The sequence below is a fragment of the Melopsittacus undulatus genome, chromosome 6 (genome assembly GCF_012275295.1).
Source record: "Melopsittacus undulatus isolate bMelUnd1 chromosome 6, bMelUnd1.mat.Z, whole genome shotgun sequence".
NCBI classification, from domain to species: Eukaryota; Metazoa; Chordata; class Aves; order Psittaciformes; family Psittaculidae; genus Melopsittacus; species Melopsittacus undulatus.
In genome coordinates this window covers 4,854,619-4,874,349 of record NC_047532.1, presented here as the reverse complement: position 1 = coordinate 4,874,349, position 19,731 = coordinate 4,854,619, and the positions used below count along the sequence as shown (strand labels likewise).

The window sequence follows — 19,731 nt, the reverse complement described above, 5'->3', positions numbered from 1 at the left end:
TCTAGTGCTCACACTTGGATCACTCCGGGTCAGCTGGTGTGGCTGTTCCCAACACTTCCACAAGGGGGTGTGCTGGAAACTGTGGCATTCTTAGCAGCCACACCAAACTTAAGCAGAATCTTGTCTTTAGATGATGGCCCAGAACTAAAGAGAGGACTCTGAATTCTTTTAGTTCCATTTACAGAGCAACAGGGCTTAGAGCCAACAGACAAACAGGGTACTGGTGGCTCTGCGCCCTTCTGAAAGACTCAGTGTAGTAATCGTATGGATCGGATTAAACAGGAACCTGCAGCCAAATTCTTTCTTGGCTTTAAATCCCCTAGCACTGAGGACACAACAACAGGCTTGTGTCTCACCTTACTATAACTTATACTTTATGTATCAAGACAATCCATTAATAGTTTTGAAATACACCCATAGAGTAGGAAGTGCAGGAATACAGGATATCACCACCACCAGAGTACTTCACACCTTGCCAGGAGAGTGGAATGCAATGGCTTGGGCTGCCCCAACCAACACCTTGTAGGATCAGGGGCAGCGCTTGGTGAATCCTGGTTTAGACACAAATAAAGAACCTTCCCCTCTCCAAGCAGTGATTTCAGTTGATCTGAGCTGTGTAAGGCCTCAAAGAAACAACCATTCACAAGTATAATAAATTGGCCAAAAGTGGGTTTAATGCAGCCCTTGCCTGCAGTGCAGTACAAAGCGTGCAGGCTCTCTTGTATAAACCGTAATAGAAAATGACAGCAGACCGTAGAGGATATTCACCTGTAGAAACCATACGAACACCAGGAGAACACTAGTGGAACATACACAAAGCGTAACAACAGCAATGTTTGTCAGACAGTAAAAACGAGTATCCAAAGCTTTTGTAAAAACCCATTTGATATCAAAAGTCTCAATGTCAGCAGCAGCATTAATCTGAACCCAACTCATGTCATCAGTGGAGCTGTTGTGCCACTTCCCAGTAAATCCAAGAGTGAGGAATTGGTATGAAACAACACAGCTGAGAGTGGCACATCCCGAGCTGCTGCACATCTGAAAACCTCATAGAGAAAAATAAATAACACTATTTTAAGCAGCATGAAAGCATCACCACCGTGCGGGCTGGTCTCGGAAATGTAAACTTAGGGTTTATCTCACAAGGTTTACATTCCAAATGGGAGCTAGGAAAGGAGAAAGTAACGTTTTTAGGGAAGAGAGAAAAGCAACACGGGCAGATGGATCCCACTGCCCTGTGCAAAGCCGAGCCTGAGCGAGGAGAACCGCAGACCCACACCTGCCATTCAGATTAGGTACAAATACATGGCACAAGTGCTCGAAGTGACAGCCACTCACCTGCACAGGGTCCAAAACCCACCATAGACAGCTGAAAACTGGCAGTATTTTAGCTGATATATTCAGGAGGAAGAGGAAGATGGAACAAGAATAAAGCTGTGTGGCAGTGGGTATGATCTGGGAGCTCATCACTAGGAAAGGAAATAAAGCATTTAGCAGGAACAGCACCAGCAGTGCTCTTGCGGAGCTCCACCAGACCAGTGCCTCTAACGAACCCCGCTCCGCAGGGAAACGCTGTAACTGGTGGCTTCAGAATGAGTTTGTAAGATTCTGTAACAAACCCCAACCTGACAGAACTGGAAAGATCTCAGGATCAAGGTATTTTCAAGTACTATGGATCAAATGCAACAGTTGGTACCACACAAGTCACCCACCCTTTGAGTTACTTAATTGTGGCTTGCTAAGGTCAGCAGCACCTCATTCATCTGATGATGGAACACTCCTGTGATGGAGCCAGCTCTACAGTGAATGTGCTCTGCTGACATCCCTGAACCCACCTCAGCACATCGTCCTTTAGTTCTGGCTTTGGGGAAGAAACAGTAAATTCTTTTTAACACCCCCCCCCCAACACTTACATTCATATTATGTTACAGACTTTATGCAGCAGGTTTGGTAACTACTACTAGGTTGTGCTTTCAGTCCACATCAGCACTCGGAGCTAATGACTACAGCTAGTCTATAGAGTCTGCTGGTTTGCTCCAGGAAGTAAACATCCCTGCAGGGCTGCTGGGAAGCTTCCTGGTTCTCATAGCTACCTGCACTAGGTACAGCCCACTAAAACTACACAGGACGCTTCCTCTGCAATGGAACATAACCATATCCTACTCCAAAAACACTGTACCAACCCAGCAACAGACAATGCAGAATGACAGCGCAGTGCAGCTTATGGAGCTCTTCATTCCTGGATAGGACTCGGTGGCCAAGGAGGGGACTTGCCCACCCAATAGTATCCATAGAAACATCAATGTGATGTTTTCTGCTTAAGAGTTCAGTGTACCTGAACGTACATGGGTGAGAAGGAGGAGAGCAGGAGGTGGTCCCTGCGGGTTGGTCACTTGGGAGCATTATTCTGGAGGTCAGGGATGGGATGGTGGCAGCACAGCAAAACCCAGCAGAGCGTTTGTTCCTCACTCAGACACATCCATGCAGAAGGGCTGCTCACAGCAAGTCTTCACACAAAGGACATAAAATGGATCTGTAAAATGCTGCCATACAACCCAAACAGGCCACAGGCAAGGCAGAACAGCCTGCACTTGGCCTGAACTCCAACTGCAGTGCATATTCACTCGTTACCTGCAGCAGTGACTACAGACAGCCTGAGGAATTCCTGTTTTCCAGTGCATTTACCAGGCATAACTGACAGAACTTTACACATCCTGCATTTATCACAAGCTTTGTATGCAGCTTTCGGAAGCTAAGGAAACAAAAAAGTCCATTGAAAAAGTAAATGGCAGCCCAGCTTTAAAAGCATGGGTAGCAGGGGCCGAGAGCAAAACTGCTGCCTGTACACTGCCCACATCCCTGTTAACAGCCTCTTCAAAGGCTAGGAACACCAACTGCAAGAGGCACATGCCACCTGCACTTGTGTCTGTGGCATCAGCAAGTTTCCCACATGCTCTTCTGCCTCATTTTTACACCACTTTTGTGTTTGTTTCCTGGCTCATTCTGGAGTTTTCCAACCCCGACGTGTGACTGTTGATGTGAAGCGGCTCTGAAGCTCTCAAACTATTTGTTGTTTCTACCTGGACCAAGTGAGGTGGAGCTGCTGTTAAGGAAAGGGGAAAACCAGGCATAACTAATTGCAATTAACGTTTCTAAGTCACTCAGAAACCTTTAAAGCTGTTTCTAACTGAGCAGGAGAGCTGTGTCACCACAAAGACATCTGTTTTAACAATAAGACAAACACCGATCCTCTGCTACCTCCTGAGCAGTGCTGCAGCCAGCAGGAAGGAATGCTGCCTGCACACCTTGGAGGCAGCTCTTGTGCTGCTGCTGCCTGGCAGAGACCCAGCACTGGAACAATGACATGGCTGGGACCAGAAACAAATCCAGCCAGGGCACAGGAACCTGCTCAGAGAGCTCCTGTAAATCCACACGGCTTCTGACACAGCTCATACTCCTGTCTTCAAACCACACTTCAGCTGACAGAATGAAACAGGAGGTCACCAGATCATCTTCCTGTTACTGTGTAAGAGGAATTGTGAGTTTTAAAAGGCACAAATGGCACCTCTGTGGGTGCTAAATTCCTACACATTTCCTATTGTGTTTAGCTGCCATCCTCCTCTCAACAGCCCCCTCCAGAACATGTTTTGCTAGCAACGAGGTGATTAATTCTACCGCATCTTTCATCAAACACAGGTCAGGGTCCTCCAAGAGATTTACATTAGCAATGCAGGTTTAGACTGACAAGAAAAGCAGTTTCAGCACTCAACAGCCATTTGACAGAAACATCCATCAGATGTGGTTAGAGGGGCTGAAACAGGAACACCCAGATTGCTCCCTGTGGCTCTGAGAAGTCAGCATCACCCACACTCAGCCTGGGTGAGCCTGTCCTGAACTGATGTTGTACTGAGGTCACTGCATGTCCTATACCCAACTACAGAGGCTGATGTGTGAAATACCTGTGGTGCAGGGCATGGTTTACACCAGGGAGTTAAACATCCACTCCAGTGGACAGGAAACCTGCAAGACTCCTGCCTCATAAACACATTTCCACCAGTAGCAGTAGCAAACAGGAAAAGGGCTCAGTGCCTTTGTCACCAGATACTTATCAGGCAATTTCTCCTGACATGCACAACTGCTGCTGCAGTCACTGTCAACACAATGAGCTGATAAACAAACACAAAACTGGGAACCAATGATCCTAAAAGCAGTCTACTGATACTTGAAGCATGCACCTAATTCACAGGAGTGATGGAGCTGCCAGCTCTGAATCATGCAGATAAAAAAAACTCGGGTGTAGAAAAATGTGTGTAATCCTGCAGCAAATCCTCAGTTCCAGTCCACAGACTAAACCCAGTGGTACATCCCTGACTGCAAATGGAGCTGAAGGAAGAAAAACCCCAATCACCTCAGTGCTGAAAACCCTTCAAACCACCAACCAGCCCATGTACATAGGGAGAAGCTTGAAAATGTTCAATGTAAGCATTGGCTGTTCAGCATTACAGGACTAAACCCACCCTTGTGAGGTGTAAACTCCAGACTCTGCTGCTGGGGTGAAGCTCTCAGTGCATTTCTAACTCACACGTTCAGAGTTTACACCTTCCCCTGACTCCACAAACACACGAATGTCCATCAAACACTGGTCCAGGGATGAGCTGGTATTGCAGCCCTAGGAATTAACACAAACTCTACTGTCCACAGGTCCCTTTTGCATTTTAGGTGCCTGCAAGTAGGACTGGGCATAAAGGACGTTGAAACTCTAAGACAATTACACCCTCCCACGGCCACAATATTCTTGACTCTCGGTTCTGGCAATGTGTTCTAGTTTCATGCGCAGCTGCACATGTATAATGCATGTTCAGCACTTTGTCTTTCAACACACTTAGCTCCAACTGTCAATTTAGTGCCAAATTTCAGTGGGTTCGTCTCTCACGGAGTTGAACTGACTCAGAACTTTAAAGGTGTCAGAAGATGCCACTTGTCAGAGCAGGCTGGAGAATCAGTCTCATGATAAACACCATCCCCAAGAGCATTATGGCTTCGAAGAACCTCAAGAGCTCGAGTCCCTGATGTCTGCAAAACGAAAAGGCCTTTGAACTGCGCTCAGGTCAGTATTTGTACACCTATTGTGAATAAAAAATATAGAGTTTTTATAAAACAAAGAGCAGGCCAAAGCTGGTTGGCCACAATCCCTTTATAAAACTGTTCTGTTCACTCCATAACTTAAAACTTAGAAAGCCTTGAGACATCTGGATGGCAGGATTCCTGGAAAAGCACTCTGGAATGCAGATTCCAATCAGATGATGCTCCGTGATGTTCTCATCCTGAAGATCCACTTGTTTTCTGTCCCTCAGAACTGAAGTCCCGGACGCTGACTCCTGAGAGGGAAGCTGGAATACACATACAGAAAATGTGCAGCTGTAAGTGCTGACCCGATGGGCACTATAGATGTCTCATCTATACTGGGATATCTCCATACCATGTGGAATGACAGGTTTCAGTCCCTCCACAGAATGGCACCATTCAATCCCCACTACCTACAGTAAATATACTTCGGGGTTTTTCTCTCAGTGGAAGAAAATGGAATCACATCTACAATATGCAAGAAGCCCATTAGGGAAAATCTAGGGTTGCCCTATTGGTGTGCCAGGCTGGGCACTGGGGTACAGCACACTGCCACACAGTGCAGTTATTCAACAGCCCCAGCAAAGAGAGGGGAGGATTCCCTGACTGTTCCACCTCCTGCAAGTGGAGCAGCAGAGGAAACTCCTGAACCTCCACTGGGACTGAAACTTCCAGTCACACTCCACTGGGAAAACACTTCCTGGGGAGTGAGGTGGACACTGTCTGTGTGCAGGGCATCACCCTGCTGTTAGGAAAGCCAGGCCAGATTACAGAGCAGTGAACACTCTGGTAGCAGCATCTTTCTTGAGCTGTGTCATCTGTTCCTGTACCAAAGCTTCTCCACAGTGAATAAATAAATAAATTCATTATAAGAGTAGCATTACAAGTTATGCCATTTATTCCTGGCTGTTGGCTGTTCACAACTTCGGTTTCTTTCAAGCCTGTATCTGCAACTTCCCACACTCTTCATGAATCACTGAACAGATTTCCAAGTGGCAAGAGTCGTTCCTGCCACGTTTACCAGAGCAGCTGCCAGGTTTGCATCCTCCCCTGCAAACAGGCTCTTGTGTTCACTGTGTCAACAGCCAGCACAGGCCTCCAGGAGGGACACTGTTTTCTTTCAGGTTCTCTCAGACAATGTATTTTTGGGACAAGAAGGAGAAATACTGGTGCAGCAACACCATAGTCAGGTGAGCAGCCTTCAGCACACTCACAGTGGCTCTGCCAGTGCATTGTCTGGTATGCTGCAGTTAAGAGTCAAACCCTGCCCAGCATCACCTGCCCATTCCCTGCAGAGCAGCTGTTTAAAGGTGATGAAGAAAGGAATACTGACCTTCCTGGACAAGCTTTGTACCACTGCATGTTCAGACTGCTATGTCTCTTTTTCTATGGCAAGGGAGGAAACTTCACCAGGAATAACAGAAATAATAACAGAAATCAAAGTAGAGGTAAGTAAATCTGTTTCCTCACTGAGACATATTTTTCACTAAGTGTGGGAGTGTGTTTTTAAGCATGATTCCAAATAAAGACAACTGTTTGTCAGAGATACCTGAAGAGCAGTTGGTAAACTGAGATTACTCCATTACTGGCTTTACCTATTCATAACTGCATCACAAGCTTTAAAGCCACAAAGACAAGATCCTTCTGTTTTAACGGAACATTTCAGACCTTCAATAGGATGAGCATTAATAAATCTGAAAAATATCCAGATTACCATGAATGTGGAAGCAAATGTTTCCAGTCTCTGGCTAAGAAATGGAACAAAAACCTCCCCACAATATTCTGCTCCTTATATGAAATGGTAAAAGCACAGAGACATGTAACAGTAGAGTCATTAAAGTAAGCTTGGCTCCACCTAACAAAAATCATCAGTGAATGGATATACACAGAAAGGGTTTTTTTCCTAACAGGACACATGCCCCATGGCATAAAAGGTGTGTTTTATGTTTCAGAAGCTGGTCTAACCCAATGTACAAATATGCTGGTTCACCTAGAATTGCTCACAGCACAGTAATTCTTCTCTGGAAGGAAGGAGGGGTCATTCCTGGTCAGTGATTCTTGGTCAAGCTGGAGCTGATTAAGCCAGCACAAGCTTTTGATTAGCTCTCATAATGCATGCATTTGTCACTGCAGGTGGAGATATAACCAACTCCCTTCACTGGTAGCTTACCATCAGGTTCTTCATCCATTCCATCATCTTCCCACTGCTCTTCATTTGCTAGGAGAGGATTCTGAGCTTCACACAAAGCTCTCATGGGGAAAAAATGCCCATCGCCCTGGCTGCATGGAAAAGGCAGAGGAAGACACTGTGAAAAGCAGCCAGAAGCTCTGAGGGATGACAATGTCTACACATCTTATCTGCAGACAGTGTTTTCTGTCACCTCTATTTCCCATCTTTACTTAAAATCAAGTTTTGACAAGTACCAGGTTTCTATTTTGTGGCAGCCCAGATACCAAGTTTTACTGGTGAGTTGTGGCCCTCAATTCCTTCAGGCTCTCTGGAGAATAAAAGTTCAAACCCATAGCCTGGAATTAAGTTTTAGCAAAACTTCAATGTGCCCAACTTGATACAGGGAAAAAAGTAGTGAGGGAGGAACTAAGGAAAGCAGTTATGTGGAAGGAGCAATTTAAGGTATAAATTCTAAGGTGTAAATCTTACCAATTTATATCACAGACTCTTGAGGGCAGAAACTGCACTCTGTGTTTGAATGATACCCAATTGAAAATGGCCACAATCTTAGTTAGATGTTACTGAAAGACAAAAGAGACACTTCCCTCTGACTTAAACTGTACACTCTGCCAAAGAGAAACCTGTATCCGGGTGTCAAACAAGAGTCTGAGAGCATGTTCAAATTCACATAACAAGTAACAAAGTTAAACCCCAGCTGTTGGAGCTTGATGAGTGCCCACTGCATTCCCTAACACCCAGTAGCACAGAGGAACTCTGAAGTGAAGAGCCTTTTTCCTCTGATGCTTTAATTGCTCCTCCTGTGATAACTACACACACTATAATGCGCCTCTGAAAGTAGTTGAGCACTGCCTCTCATGAACAGAAAGGATTTTGTGCTGATCCTTTCCCTTTAACTATACTTAAAAGTGGAAAACAGGCAGCAGTGAACATTTAGAACTCAGCACTGACTTGATTATTCCTTACCTAGAGGCAATGGGTAGCAACCAGAGCTTCTTTTCTTCTCCAAACACTTGCTGAAGGTTCTTTACGAAGCCAAGATTGAAGCCATTTTTATCTGGGCCGTTTTGAAACACAGGAGCTGAGAAAGCCTCTGCACACAGACACAGTATCAGTGAAAACAATGAAACTCAGTGGCAAACACTGTGAAACAGGATTGTGCATGCTGTAGGCTGTACAAGCAACAGGGTCTAACAGGTTATCAACTAGCATGACAAAGATACAAAGTTTGACAATAACACTTCTTCATTTTGCAGGTCTAGGAGGACTTTCACACTGAAGGGAGGAGTTGGGTCTTGCAACTGAACCACATGGAACAGCCAAACTGACCCACAGTGCGTTTAATCCAGGGAGCAGAGGTAAAAGTGAGCTTCACTCACCGTTCACCGTTCACAAATACCATTGTACAAATGCATAACCTTGTTATAATCAGACTTTTACACTTAAGGCTGTCATTTCCCCAATGAAGCCGTTATTCACACCCCCTATAAACACCTCATTTGAAGTGACATATTTCTGCAGCATTGTGCCAAGGTCTCGTATTTTCCTCCCCTCAAAACCAATGGGACTTTTGGTGTGTCTTACTTCAGAGGGTAAGACCCAAGAGCCTTACCTAGAGTGGATCTGTTCCTACTAACGAGCCAGCAGTGGTAGCCGAACAGAAACATAAGGCTTACAAAGAACATGACCGCCACAAAGAGGAGGAAAAGGACGTGAAATTTGGAACGTCTATTAGTCAGCTCACCCTGCAAAGAAAAACAACACAAAACAAGTGAGTGATAGGAACAAATAAAAGCTGGAGAGTCTTAGTTCTTAGAGAGATCCTCTGAAAGTGCTGCTTGGAGTTCTCAAACTTGTGTGCACAAATATCACACCTTACAGAGCAAAGCCAGAAGAGACAAACTATCTGGCTCATTTCCCCTCCTGTAGCCAAAGCAGTGGGGGTTTTGAGTGACTACCCAGTAAAACAACAGAATATTAATAAGCTAATGCACAGCAAAGTTAAGTTACTTAAGCACAGTCACACACAGCAGCAGAAAGGACACAAAAACCTACAGACTGAAGGCCATGCTCTTATTGGGGCTGCCTGTTGGCATTGCCTGTGTACAAACAATAATGGATAACTGGGTAAGAAGTGTACTTCATTTCAGTCGACTTTTAAATTGAGAAAGGAGTCATACAGGGATTAGGAAATGAACAAGATGTTTCGATATTATTCAGGGAATATGCACAGATCATTGCCAGGATGTTCTGCTTGGATACCAAAGACTCTGAGATCCATCCGTGCAAATACAGGAAGAGGAAAAGGATGTGACTTCTTGGCTAGAGCTCACTCTAAAACCTGAAACTCCTGAAGTCTATTTGCTTCTCACTCTGTGCATTTCACACATACAATGGGAGTTAAACTCAGAAAAGGGGCCCAGGAAAATGCCTTAGAGAAGAAATAACCTCCATAGACTGACACAAAAGAGGTAGTAAGAAGGACTAAACCCCACGAGATGCACAGGATACAAAAGAGTAACCAAAGTTTGTGACTTACTGTCCAGTACTTAATGAAATACTTGAAGACTGTGGCAGCAATATACAAGCAATACAACAAAGAGTAGGCTAAGAAGAGTAGGAAGAATTTGTAGTTAGAAAATCCAATGCAGTTATTCACCCTAGAGAACAAAAGCAAAGTTGCAATCAGGGAACGTACAGCACACACTTGTAACACAATGAGGACTACAATCTGGGGGGGTGGTTATCAAAGCCTCTTGATAGCACATCAGCATCTCATCAATGAAGAGCTCCCCTTAGTGGTCAGTGTGAAACAGAACTGAAGTCTCTGCTTCCCACTCGCAGACTTCCTGCTGTGCCAGGGGAAAAGCACAGTTTGTGCTCTGGAATTGTTCTGATGTTGGTCCCACCGGTAAATCTGGCAGCTCCAGTTACTCACAGCTGTTTCTTGTCTGCAAAGTTAATCAGATCTGGGGGGATTCTCTGTTACTTTATTCATCTGCAAAACCCAGCAGTCAGATTCACACACAGAGCAACCAACCCCAGGTTTGATTTATGCTTCTCCATGCACAGGACAACTCCCCAAAAGAGCAAGGGAATGCAGGCAGTAATAGCAGGTGTTTGTCTCAAACCCAGACTTGAAAGCCCCTCTACAATTCAGGATGATCAGGGAGGTTCGGGGGGACAGGTTTGTGTTGCTTCTGATTTCTGAAATCTTCCTTTTTAAAGGAAAGGAGAGGTTTAAGAAATCCAGCAGCAGGGATTCTCCAAAAGTATAAAGCTTAATTCAGCCATGCACCGTTCTACACATGCTGTCTCTGAACACGCACGGGTGCAGGCAGTAAATAGGATTGCTGAAAGCAACCACCAACTGCATGCTGAAACCAGTACAGACCCAAAGTCAAAAGCTATACTGAAGTCCTTTTAAAATGGGAATTACAGTCAAAGAGTGGATTAGCAGTTGGGTTTTAAACTCTGTCAACATAACAGCCCTTTTACACACATGGAACAACCATGAATGATTTGGCTTTCAAAACATCAAACACTTTGAGGCTATTTCAGAGTGTAGCTATTTTCTAACTTTCCCAGCATCAAGAGGTGCATGGTCTAAAGTGAAAGAGGCACAAAGACACTATTCTCTGGAAGAAATCCATTCAAACAGCCTCTCTTTTCAGCAAACTACAAGCCAGTATCCAGGACATACCATGGGCAGTGATGATCCATTTTTAGCACACATCTGCAAAGGGATAAAAAAGACAAATTGAAGGTTTTTGTGTGGTATTTAAGTGCCAACTGCAGATCAATAGCGAAAGCCTCAGATTCTTGAGATTCCTGCATGACACAAACTCAGGGTGATGCAGTCTCTGGGCATTTTTAAGGTAGGTACCACTTTAAGATGGAATATTTATTACTTTTTCAATATTAACCAATGTCCTTGGTACTCTGCAAGGTAACACAACACAAAAATGATTTCTGCTGTATAAGGCTTATAATCTTTAGAAAACACCACAGGTAAAGGTCTGGAATATTCAAACAAACTAAATATATATTAAAAAAAGGCAGATCATACTTTATTTTAACCTGCCCAGGTTAATCAGTGGATTTTCATTTACTGGCATTGCTTTCTAGCAATTTAACACTGATGCACTTGCAAGGTATGGGAACTGCAAACGCTTCAGGGCCACAGACAGAAACGTTGTTGCTAGTGCTGTCACACACTGCCACTGCTCTGCGGACTGCAGCTGGCCCAGAGGTACAAGGCTACTTGTATGTGTAGAGGCCCAGCCCATTCACATAACTTAGTGTTGATTATTCACTTCAGAGACAAACCATCCAGTAACTCACATGGCACAAACAATACAGTGGTGACAACGATCAGGCTTTATCAGCTGACACCGATCACAGAACCGAATACCTGAAATCAGAAACGTATTAATACTGAGTAACAAAGCTGTTCTTTTCCCACATTAGTTAACATTCCCCCCATTTCCTAACGATTCATATTCTTTCCTCTATCATTTCAAAAGATCAGCCCATCTGCAGCTGATTTGTGCTGCCAGGTTGCAATCAGCGAAGCAAAGTTCATAATTGTTGTGGAGGCCTGTAAATGTAAAGAACAATCCTCCTTGCAAAGCATACAACAGCTTCAAAGTGATAAAGCAGAACTGTATACACCTCGCTGGCTTTCACATGTACTACGACTTTATTACATTCCATATGGATAATTGCCTGTACAGCAGCACTTTACTGCAAAATTCTTTGGCTTGGCAATAGAAACAAAGAGGGCAGCACCTCCAATATGAACACAGGTTTCTGTTAAGCTTTGAAAGGAGCACAGCGTGCATTTAATCACCAAATAGGACCCGGAAATCTGCCCACAGAATTCTGTCCTGCAGCCCTTACCTGGACTTCACTGCAACTAAAACAACTGCTGATTTTGTCATTCTATTACTAAAGGCAGACAGCACATGTAGGCATTTGAATGGTAAATACAAAGGGGAACCTATTGCTTCTCAAAGGCAGCACTTGGTGCTCCATTGAGATGAATATTCAGGGCTTTTTTGTTTTCCCAAACATAAAACCCGAGCGAAAAGGCTTTACAATTATTCACACAAGAGTCACTCAGCACATGCAGTGGTGTTAGGAACACCCTGTGTGTCAGCAGTGTCACCTGCACTGCCAGCACAGGCCACTGCAGAGCACAGAGCCACTGCTCCGCTCACCTCCGCTCCCTGTCCTCGTGTACACCGGCAGCTTCCTCGCGATTTCAGCCAGAATCTGCCTCTGCACCTCTGGCCTTTCTTCGTTTTCATACCGCTCTTGGTCAGCATAGGACATGTGGTACTGGGAGAGGGAATGAGAGGAGCAGTCACCCATGGGTAGCAGAGGGAGTATTGCAAACACAGGCAGATTTGGCAACATTTTCCCTCCCACTCCTTCTAATGAGATTAATCTAATGTGAAAATGCTTTTAAGAAGATGAAGAGACAGTAAATGCTGGACAGCCAGATTAGGATGTGATGCATTAGTAAGAAACAGGAAAGGGAAATTAAGCATCACAAAACAACATACTAGAAGTGCTACTACTGCTGCCTTAGATTACTCTTTCTCATGAAGAACACTACTGACCATGAAAAGGTCACTTCAGGCACTTCCCTTGTGAGCAAGAACCTGTCCCAACCATAATTCTGTATTTCTAAAACTGGGATTAGCTGTTTTTCATACATTTACATTCTTGTAATTAAGATGTGATCCCAGGCAAGTATATCTGGAGTGCCACACAAACACCAGCCTCACGCCATTGCTCCAACACAGTGTTCTATCAGTATTTCAGAGGGAGGTAAAACTAAATGCAAAAAAATCCACCAATCTGAACATGAAAAAGTAACTATTCAATAGAAAAAGAACTGAAACAAACGTCTGCCTGTGCTCAAACCACTAAATCATACCCTTGTCCTAAACTAAGCCACCTATGTTAGAGAACAATAGCAAACCCTTCACTAAACTATTAATCATTAAACATGCTGAACACCATGAAGAGTGACAACCAAACTGAAGGTTCTTACTCAGGAGCTGCAGTAAAGCCAGCAGAGGGAAGGTGCTCAGGACTTGGCTTGCAACTTGGTAAATGCTTAGAGATCAGTGACTATAAATATGTAAGTTAATCATTATCAGTCCTGTTATTCTCAACATGAAAACTCCTACCAGCTCCTGAAAGACCTTTAGAAGGCAACACTGTCTCTGATTTAAATCATGCTCTTTGGGGCATTACAGGATTCTCGAAGGAGTAAGTTACTCAGTTTTTATGGAGAACTCCAGGTCATTTTCCATCTCTTTAGGAAATGCAACCAGTTGTTCAGATCAACTAGAACAACTGCTTCATTCTGCAATGAATGACAAGTGCTTGGGCTCTTACCTTTTTACCTGGCTGCACCGGGAGAGTAAAAATAGACTTCCAGTATGTCCACACAAAGAGCACAAAGATAATATGGAATATTATAAGATAGGCCACTAAAAAGAAACAAAAACAAAACAAACAACAAACAAAACAAAAACAGAAACAGAACAATGATTTCTTAAGCAAAAGTTTCATTCATGATGGGCATCATTCCAATCTTTCATAACAATGACCTAAAAATACAGGAGAAGTTCTGCAGCACTGACCAGTATTAGATAAGAGCTAAATCCTGTGGTGGGGCAGTGGCATTTCAGAGTTCTGTGGCTGCAGTTAGGGGTCATCTATCTCACAAGCCTCTCCCTTCTCCACCTGATCTGATTCCATGGGTAAGAATACAGCTATAAGAGACATCACTGGGAAGGACAGGATTCCTGCTTCTCCCCATATCCCAGGCATAAGCAAAGCAGAACTGGGTGTTGCTGAGCAGCACACAGGTTAATACTGCAATACTCCAGCATCTCTACATTTGGGGTTCAGTTGCTACTAAATGCACCTACAAGCACAGTACTATATTATAAGGGTATTGTCCACTCGTGCAGTGCATTCTTCACTACTTGAGAGCTGAGAAACACTCCAGGACAGCTTTACATCACCAGAAAAATAATCACATCTCTTCTTAAACATCTTTTAGATTTACCACAGTTGATATCATAAAACAAATCAGGCCAACATCCCTCAAATTGAGCCAAACGGGTCTTGTGATTACTGAGGAAGAACTGTAATCCACCAGACACAAGATTATCACATGTAAACCAGCATGCAGACTCATCTCATTTCAAAATGCATTTCAAAGCCTTTGGCCATAAGAAGGCATACTGAAGTTTAGAAAGCCAAAGGACAGCGAACCTACAGCTACACAGACCATGTGGTTAATCTCTCTTTAATACTCAACTCAATAAGACATTATCAAACAGCTACCATAGTTTTATTCAAACACACCATTTAATAGCAATAACAACACAGTTTTCCCCCCATTTCATTTAAGTTTCAAATTCTAGAAATTAAGATTAAAGTAACTACTACTAGTGACTACTAGACTAGAGAAGTCTAAAACCCAAGCAACTTCTCAGGCAAGTGTCTGTGTGAAAACATAACTGGTAAAAAGACCAGACACAGCTTTGAGACCTTCTAGGGGGATGGATGATGATCTGATACGCCTCAAGAAACACGATGGGTTGTGTGAATGATTTGCAATTCAATTCATTAGCATGCTCTCAAGTTTGAGATGCTATCCCTATACCACATGTAGGTGGAGCTCAGTCATTTCTACACTAATATGTAAGGAGATAAATCTTGCAAAAGGTTTAATTCTGTTGATAAAGCAACACAGCAGCATGTTAGAGGAAGCTCACCTGGAGATGCACTGATAGATTAGGCAGCTAATAATTCCCTTCTGTTGAGCAATCATTAATAGCATGCTTCCTACAGTTCCTCTGTAACAGTTTCAACTATTAGGACAGCTCTATAATGGAAAGAGAATTTACTTGATGCAGCAATGTGGAGTATCTCTAAAGCATCAGCTGGCATTGCTGGTGGGACATGGGTGTACACAGACATATACAGCTTTTCCTGAAAAAGGGGATTGGGGCCTTTTCGAGTTCTTCTCTTATACCAAGACTAAACTGGGGCATTTCAAATACACCCAGAAGTTACAGCATGTCTCACAGTGCATGCTGTGTGCTTCATGAGTGTGAAATTACAGCCAGGAAACACTGAAAGGGTACATAGGTATCAAAAAACCGACAGAAATTGCTTTTGCTATTTTACCTGGCACGTTTGTGAATCTTTTTACACAAGCACTGAATGTCAGCAGCAAACTGCATGCACATACCTTTTTCTACTGGGTTGCTCAGAGTCACTGTAAGAGAAAAGAAACACGTGTAAACAGAGCAAAGAGGATTCCCAGAAAAGCCTGTGACAAATAGATAACATTTCTACCTGAAATACAGCCATTTTGGGGAAAAAACCCTTCAAATTCAACAGACAAAAAGAGAGCCCAAAGTTTAGCACCAAGTCAAAAGCATCTGTTACAATTCCTCTGCCCATGCAAATGACACCCACAAGATGTTCCATAACTGCTGCTTATGATTTATTTCCCCTTGTTACAAAATAGATTTTCTTATATTTGTACACTGGAAATAAGACAAAGACAATCCACTGTGGCACCATTACCAGGGCTCCTCTAGCAACTGTCCCTTGTGCATGTACTTACAAGCACATACTTGTAGCTTGATCCCCCACAGCAGCAGTGCCCTGATGCATTTCTGCACCAGCATAAATTACAAATGCTCTTAGTCAGCAGCAAAGGATACACTCTAATGATCCCATTATTTTTACACTTCCCACTAATGGAGTTTTTACAACCCCTCCCAACCTCACCATAATCATAGGAACAGTCCCTACTAACAGAACCACTTAGAGCAACCCCAAAGGATACATTGCTCAGTGTTTGCTGCTACTGATCCTTTTAAAAGCCATCATCCAAGTTTAACTGACAAGGAAAAGACATCTTGAACTGAAAATGGAGCTGTTCTGTGGTTTCTTGACAGAATACTGCTTGGAAGACAAAGACTGTTCTCAGGATGGGAGCCCCTTATATTGAGCCTTGAATCTAATGGTTGTAACTGAACCAGAGGCAGAGTAATCTGACAAAAATGAGACTTAAAAGATGCATGAGACTGCACTCAGCAGTGGTGACCCCACCAGTGGCTCTGTTGGGCTGCACAGCCCTTCACTTCCAGTGTGCAGCCAGTGCCTGGGAAGAGACTTTACTCTTCAAGACTCTATCACCTTACTTGAACAACAAGCTTGGAAAAGGTAAATCAGAGCAGGACACAAGAGGCCCCACTCTTGCTAATGAAACCAGCTTTTCTTTTAACCCTGCTAACAAACTATTTCACTCTCCCAGCTCTATGATACACAACAATGCATGTGAAAAGAGAACAAATATTTGCCATGTCTCTGTGTGCTCAACTTCAGATGGGGGAGGCTGTTAGGAAGCATTTAGATTTCCTTTGGTTTGCTGCAAATCAAACTATGAAAAGTACAACTCTTCACAAACACTGCTTGGTCCCCTCCTGAAGTATATGTGACCCTTGTAGCATGGCCTTCCCAAGGATTTTACATGGGAAAAGAGCAAACCCTTACACAGAGACTACACAAAAGGTTTTATTGCAGGACTCTGGGTCATGGTTCTCACTGTGGCAGCATCCACCAACCAGACATGAAATCACAGCCTCCTCTGGAGTGTTGCTTGCTGACCATACCACTCAAAGTTTAAAACCCACTGTCATGAGCCACCTCCAAGACTTCACCTCCACATCACTCTCAATCCACAGCAGCCTGCACTACTGAAGATGAAAATCAAGTATCCAAACACCATCTATTTACACCCTCGCAATGGGAATATACAATGAACTGGCAAAACACAATGGAAACCTGTAATAAAGGAAGCCAAAACATGAGGAAGCCTTCCTATGCTAGAAATGTCAAAGAGAGAGAATGTCCTCAGAGATGGTTTTCAAGCAACTGCATATGCCAAGAGTTACTGCTCAAGCCCTAAAATAACGTCGTCATTTCACTTCTGTGCAGAAAACCTCCTCCAGACTCAAAGCAAATGCACGAGAGAGAAAGATGGGGCAAAGAAACAGACGGGAGTGGGCAAGGGAGTGATTCTGAGCTGTGATTCTAGGCAGGGAGATAAGCTCCTGCCAGCTCAAGCAGCACTTGCAGAACAACAGAGGCCCAAACCACACGCTCAGCTGAGTCTTTTCTGATAGCTACACTGAGACTTGGAGTTCACAGCTGTTAAATGTTACTGCACTTGCACAGCACTGCAAACAGAGCACAAAAGACTGTCAGCAGCTCAGGAAAATACCCTCTTTCTCTGTCACATGTTCTGATTGACAGTTACATGCACCTGGGGGTTATCATTCCATGTGAATTACTGGAAGAAACCACCCAAGTTCATGGAGATGGGACCTCAAGTCCAAAGTCAAGCCAGGAAACAAATGTGAGCTGCAGAACAACCCTGCTGCAGCACTGGGGAGCATGGGAGGGGTGTGGGTGGTGCCCATGGGTGCAGTCAGTGAGGGCCACTGGGCTACTTAAGGCTAATTAATGTGGATTAGCCCCATGTGTGAGGTGAGCAGCCCTGGGACCAACAGCCGCTGAGCAAGGAAAAGGGGTTTTAAACTGAGACTAAGAGCCTAAATGATGTTTAAGGTCCCTTACAACCCAAGCCATTCTGTGATCCCATGACACAGCTTGCAACCTCAGAGATGGAATACAGTGTCATTATTTGGGAGGTTTGCCGAGCTGCCAATTAAAACAGATCAAAGAAGAGGCGTTGTGTTTTAGTCCCCATTAAGAAACAACAGTCTCACTGCACTGGCAGCCCTAATAAGCCTGATTTAAGTTTAATGTGCAGCACCAGAGACCGGCTCTTTCCATAGAAACCTCTCAAACTGCCTGGAGAACACTATCTTCCTGTCTCTGGCTTACCCTGTCCCCAGGAGGAAGAGCATCACCCTCCTCCTCCTCACCACTGCAAAAGTCCAAGCTACCAGCTTTCCTCTTCACCTCCACCAGACCTTGCAACCCTTTCTTTAGTAACCGGTTTCTGCACACACACTAAGCCAGAATATGGCAAACACAAGAAAGTTTGTACTTGCTATACAGTTAAATTGTTCAATTATGCAATTACCAGCCTGTACCAAAATCATCCTTTCTGAAGTTCAGTGGTTTTCACGCTGCTGTACGAGGTTCTTGGACCCATGACTGTGATTTAGCATAACCTCTTTATTTCCCTTTCAGAACACGACCAAGTGACTTCAGCTCTGGGAACACAATGACTTTTGTTACTGATTAAACCAGAAATCACATCACATGGCAGCAACAGGGCTGTTCACTGTGGTATAAGCCTCCCAGTCTTCACAAACGTCACTTCCCCCGGCTGACATGAGAACACACAATACATGGACTCGTGACTAAGGAACCCACAGACCTGTCCAGCCCTGCCAGGATACAAATCCTATGGAAAGCCAAGGCAGCACACTATAGAAACCCCACTAAGTAACCCCACAACGGCCTTGACCTGTACCAGGGTGTTTCCTCCCACCCACCGCATCACTTCATTACCACCCAACCAGGGTCATGTATAATAGAATCCCAGACTGGTTTGGGTTGGAAGGGACCTTAACGCTCATCCAGTTCCAGCCCCTGCCACAGTTCCAACACCTTCCACTAGAGCAGCTGCTCCAAGCCCCGTCCAACCTGGCCTTGGTGTATCCCAGCACGGAAACAGCTCCTACCTCCGGACACTCGCCCTTACCACAGGTCAGGGGCAGCGGGGCCTTGTCGTGCTCCGGACCCGCTCCAGCACCGTCCGGCCCCGGGGCAGGACAGGCCCCCGCTGCCCCCTGCCCCATCCCGGCCTCACGCAGCACCCCCGTCCCACCGAGCACTCACCCAGGCACAGCTCGCAGACATAGGCGTAATAGGACCAGAGCACGACGAGGGTGATGATCAGGACGGGCAGCCAGGCGAAGGCTCGTTGGCAGCACCGCAGCCACCGCGACACAGCCATCTTCCACCACACCGGGGCCGCAACGGCCATCGGCTGCTCGGGCTGAGCAGGGAGGGGGGGACGATGGCGCTCGATTGAGCAGCCTGGAGGGCAGCGGTGGCTCTGGATTGGGTGCGGCGCGGCGCTTCGGCGCCCCCTGGCGGCGCAGTGCCTCCCAGTTCGTCCCAGTTCAAGCTGATGTGCGATGCTCGGTGTCCAGTTGCACACGGCGATGAGGTGTTCCCTTCCCAGCTGGAAATCCACCAGCCTTTCCCTCTACAGTAGCATCCCTGTGGTGTTCCACGTGTCTGATGGCTCTGATGTCCTTCCTCTGCCTTCTGAATCTTTGATCATCGTCATCGAATCCCAGGTTGGAGGGACCTCAAGGATCATCTAT

The 19,731-nt window shown here is 44.8% G+C and overlaps 1 protein-coding gene across 1 annotated transcript; it reads right to left on the bottom strand.

Annotated features, from left to right (window-relative positions):
• Nucleotides 1-652: 652 nt before the first annotated feature.
• Nucleotides 653-19,392, bottom strand: ZDHHC15 (zinc finger DHHC-type palmitoyltransferase 15). Its single transcript, XM_031045281.2, has 11 exons — nucleotides 19,238-19,392; nucleotides 15,600-15,626; nucleotides 13,727-13,821; nucleotides 12,535-12,655; nucleotides 11,657-11,726; nucleotides 11,016-11,048; nucleotides 9,852-9,972; nucleotides 8,925-9,057; nucleotides 8,279-8,405; nucleotides 7,295-7,404; nucleotides 653-5,390 (listed from the first exon to the last, which is right to left on the bottom strand). Exons 1-11 carry the CDS (start codon nucleotides 19,383-19,385, stop codon nucleotides 5,320-5,322), a joined length of 1,056 nt encoding a protein of 351 aa, XP_030901141.1. The 5' UTR covers nucleotides 19,386-19,392; the 3' UTR covers nucleotides 653-5,319.
• Nucleotides 19,393-19,731: the final 339 nt, after the last annotated feature.

Bases quoted from the DNA above. Each gene is read 5' to 3' on its own strand.
- ZDHHC15 (XM_031045281.2), bottom strand. From the start codon at position 19,385: ATGGCCGTTGCGGCCCCGGTGTGGTGGAAGATGGCTGTGTCGCGGTGG. The intron at 15,627-19,237 runs GTGAGTGCTCGG...TTTCTCTTACAG, and splicing joins TGTCTGCGAGCTGTGCCTGG to TGACTCTGAGCAACCCAGTA. The intron at 5,391-7,294 runs GTAAGCTACCAG...TGTGTATTCCAG, and splicing joins AATGGATGAAGAACCTGATG to CTTCCCTCTCAGGAGTCAGC.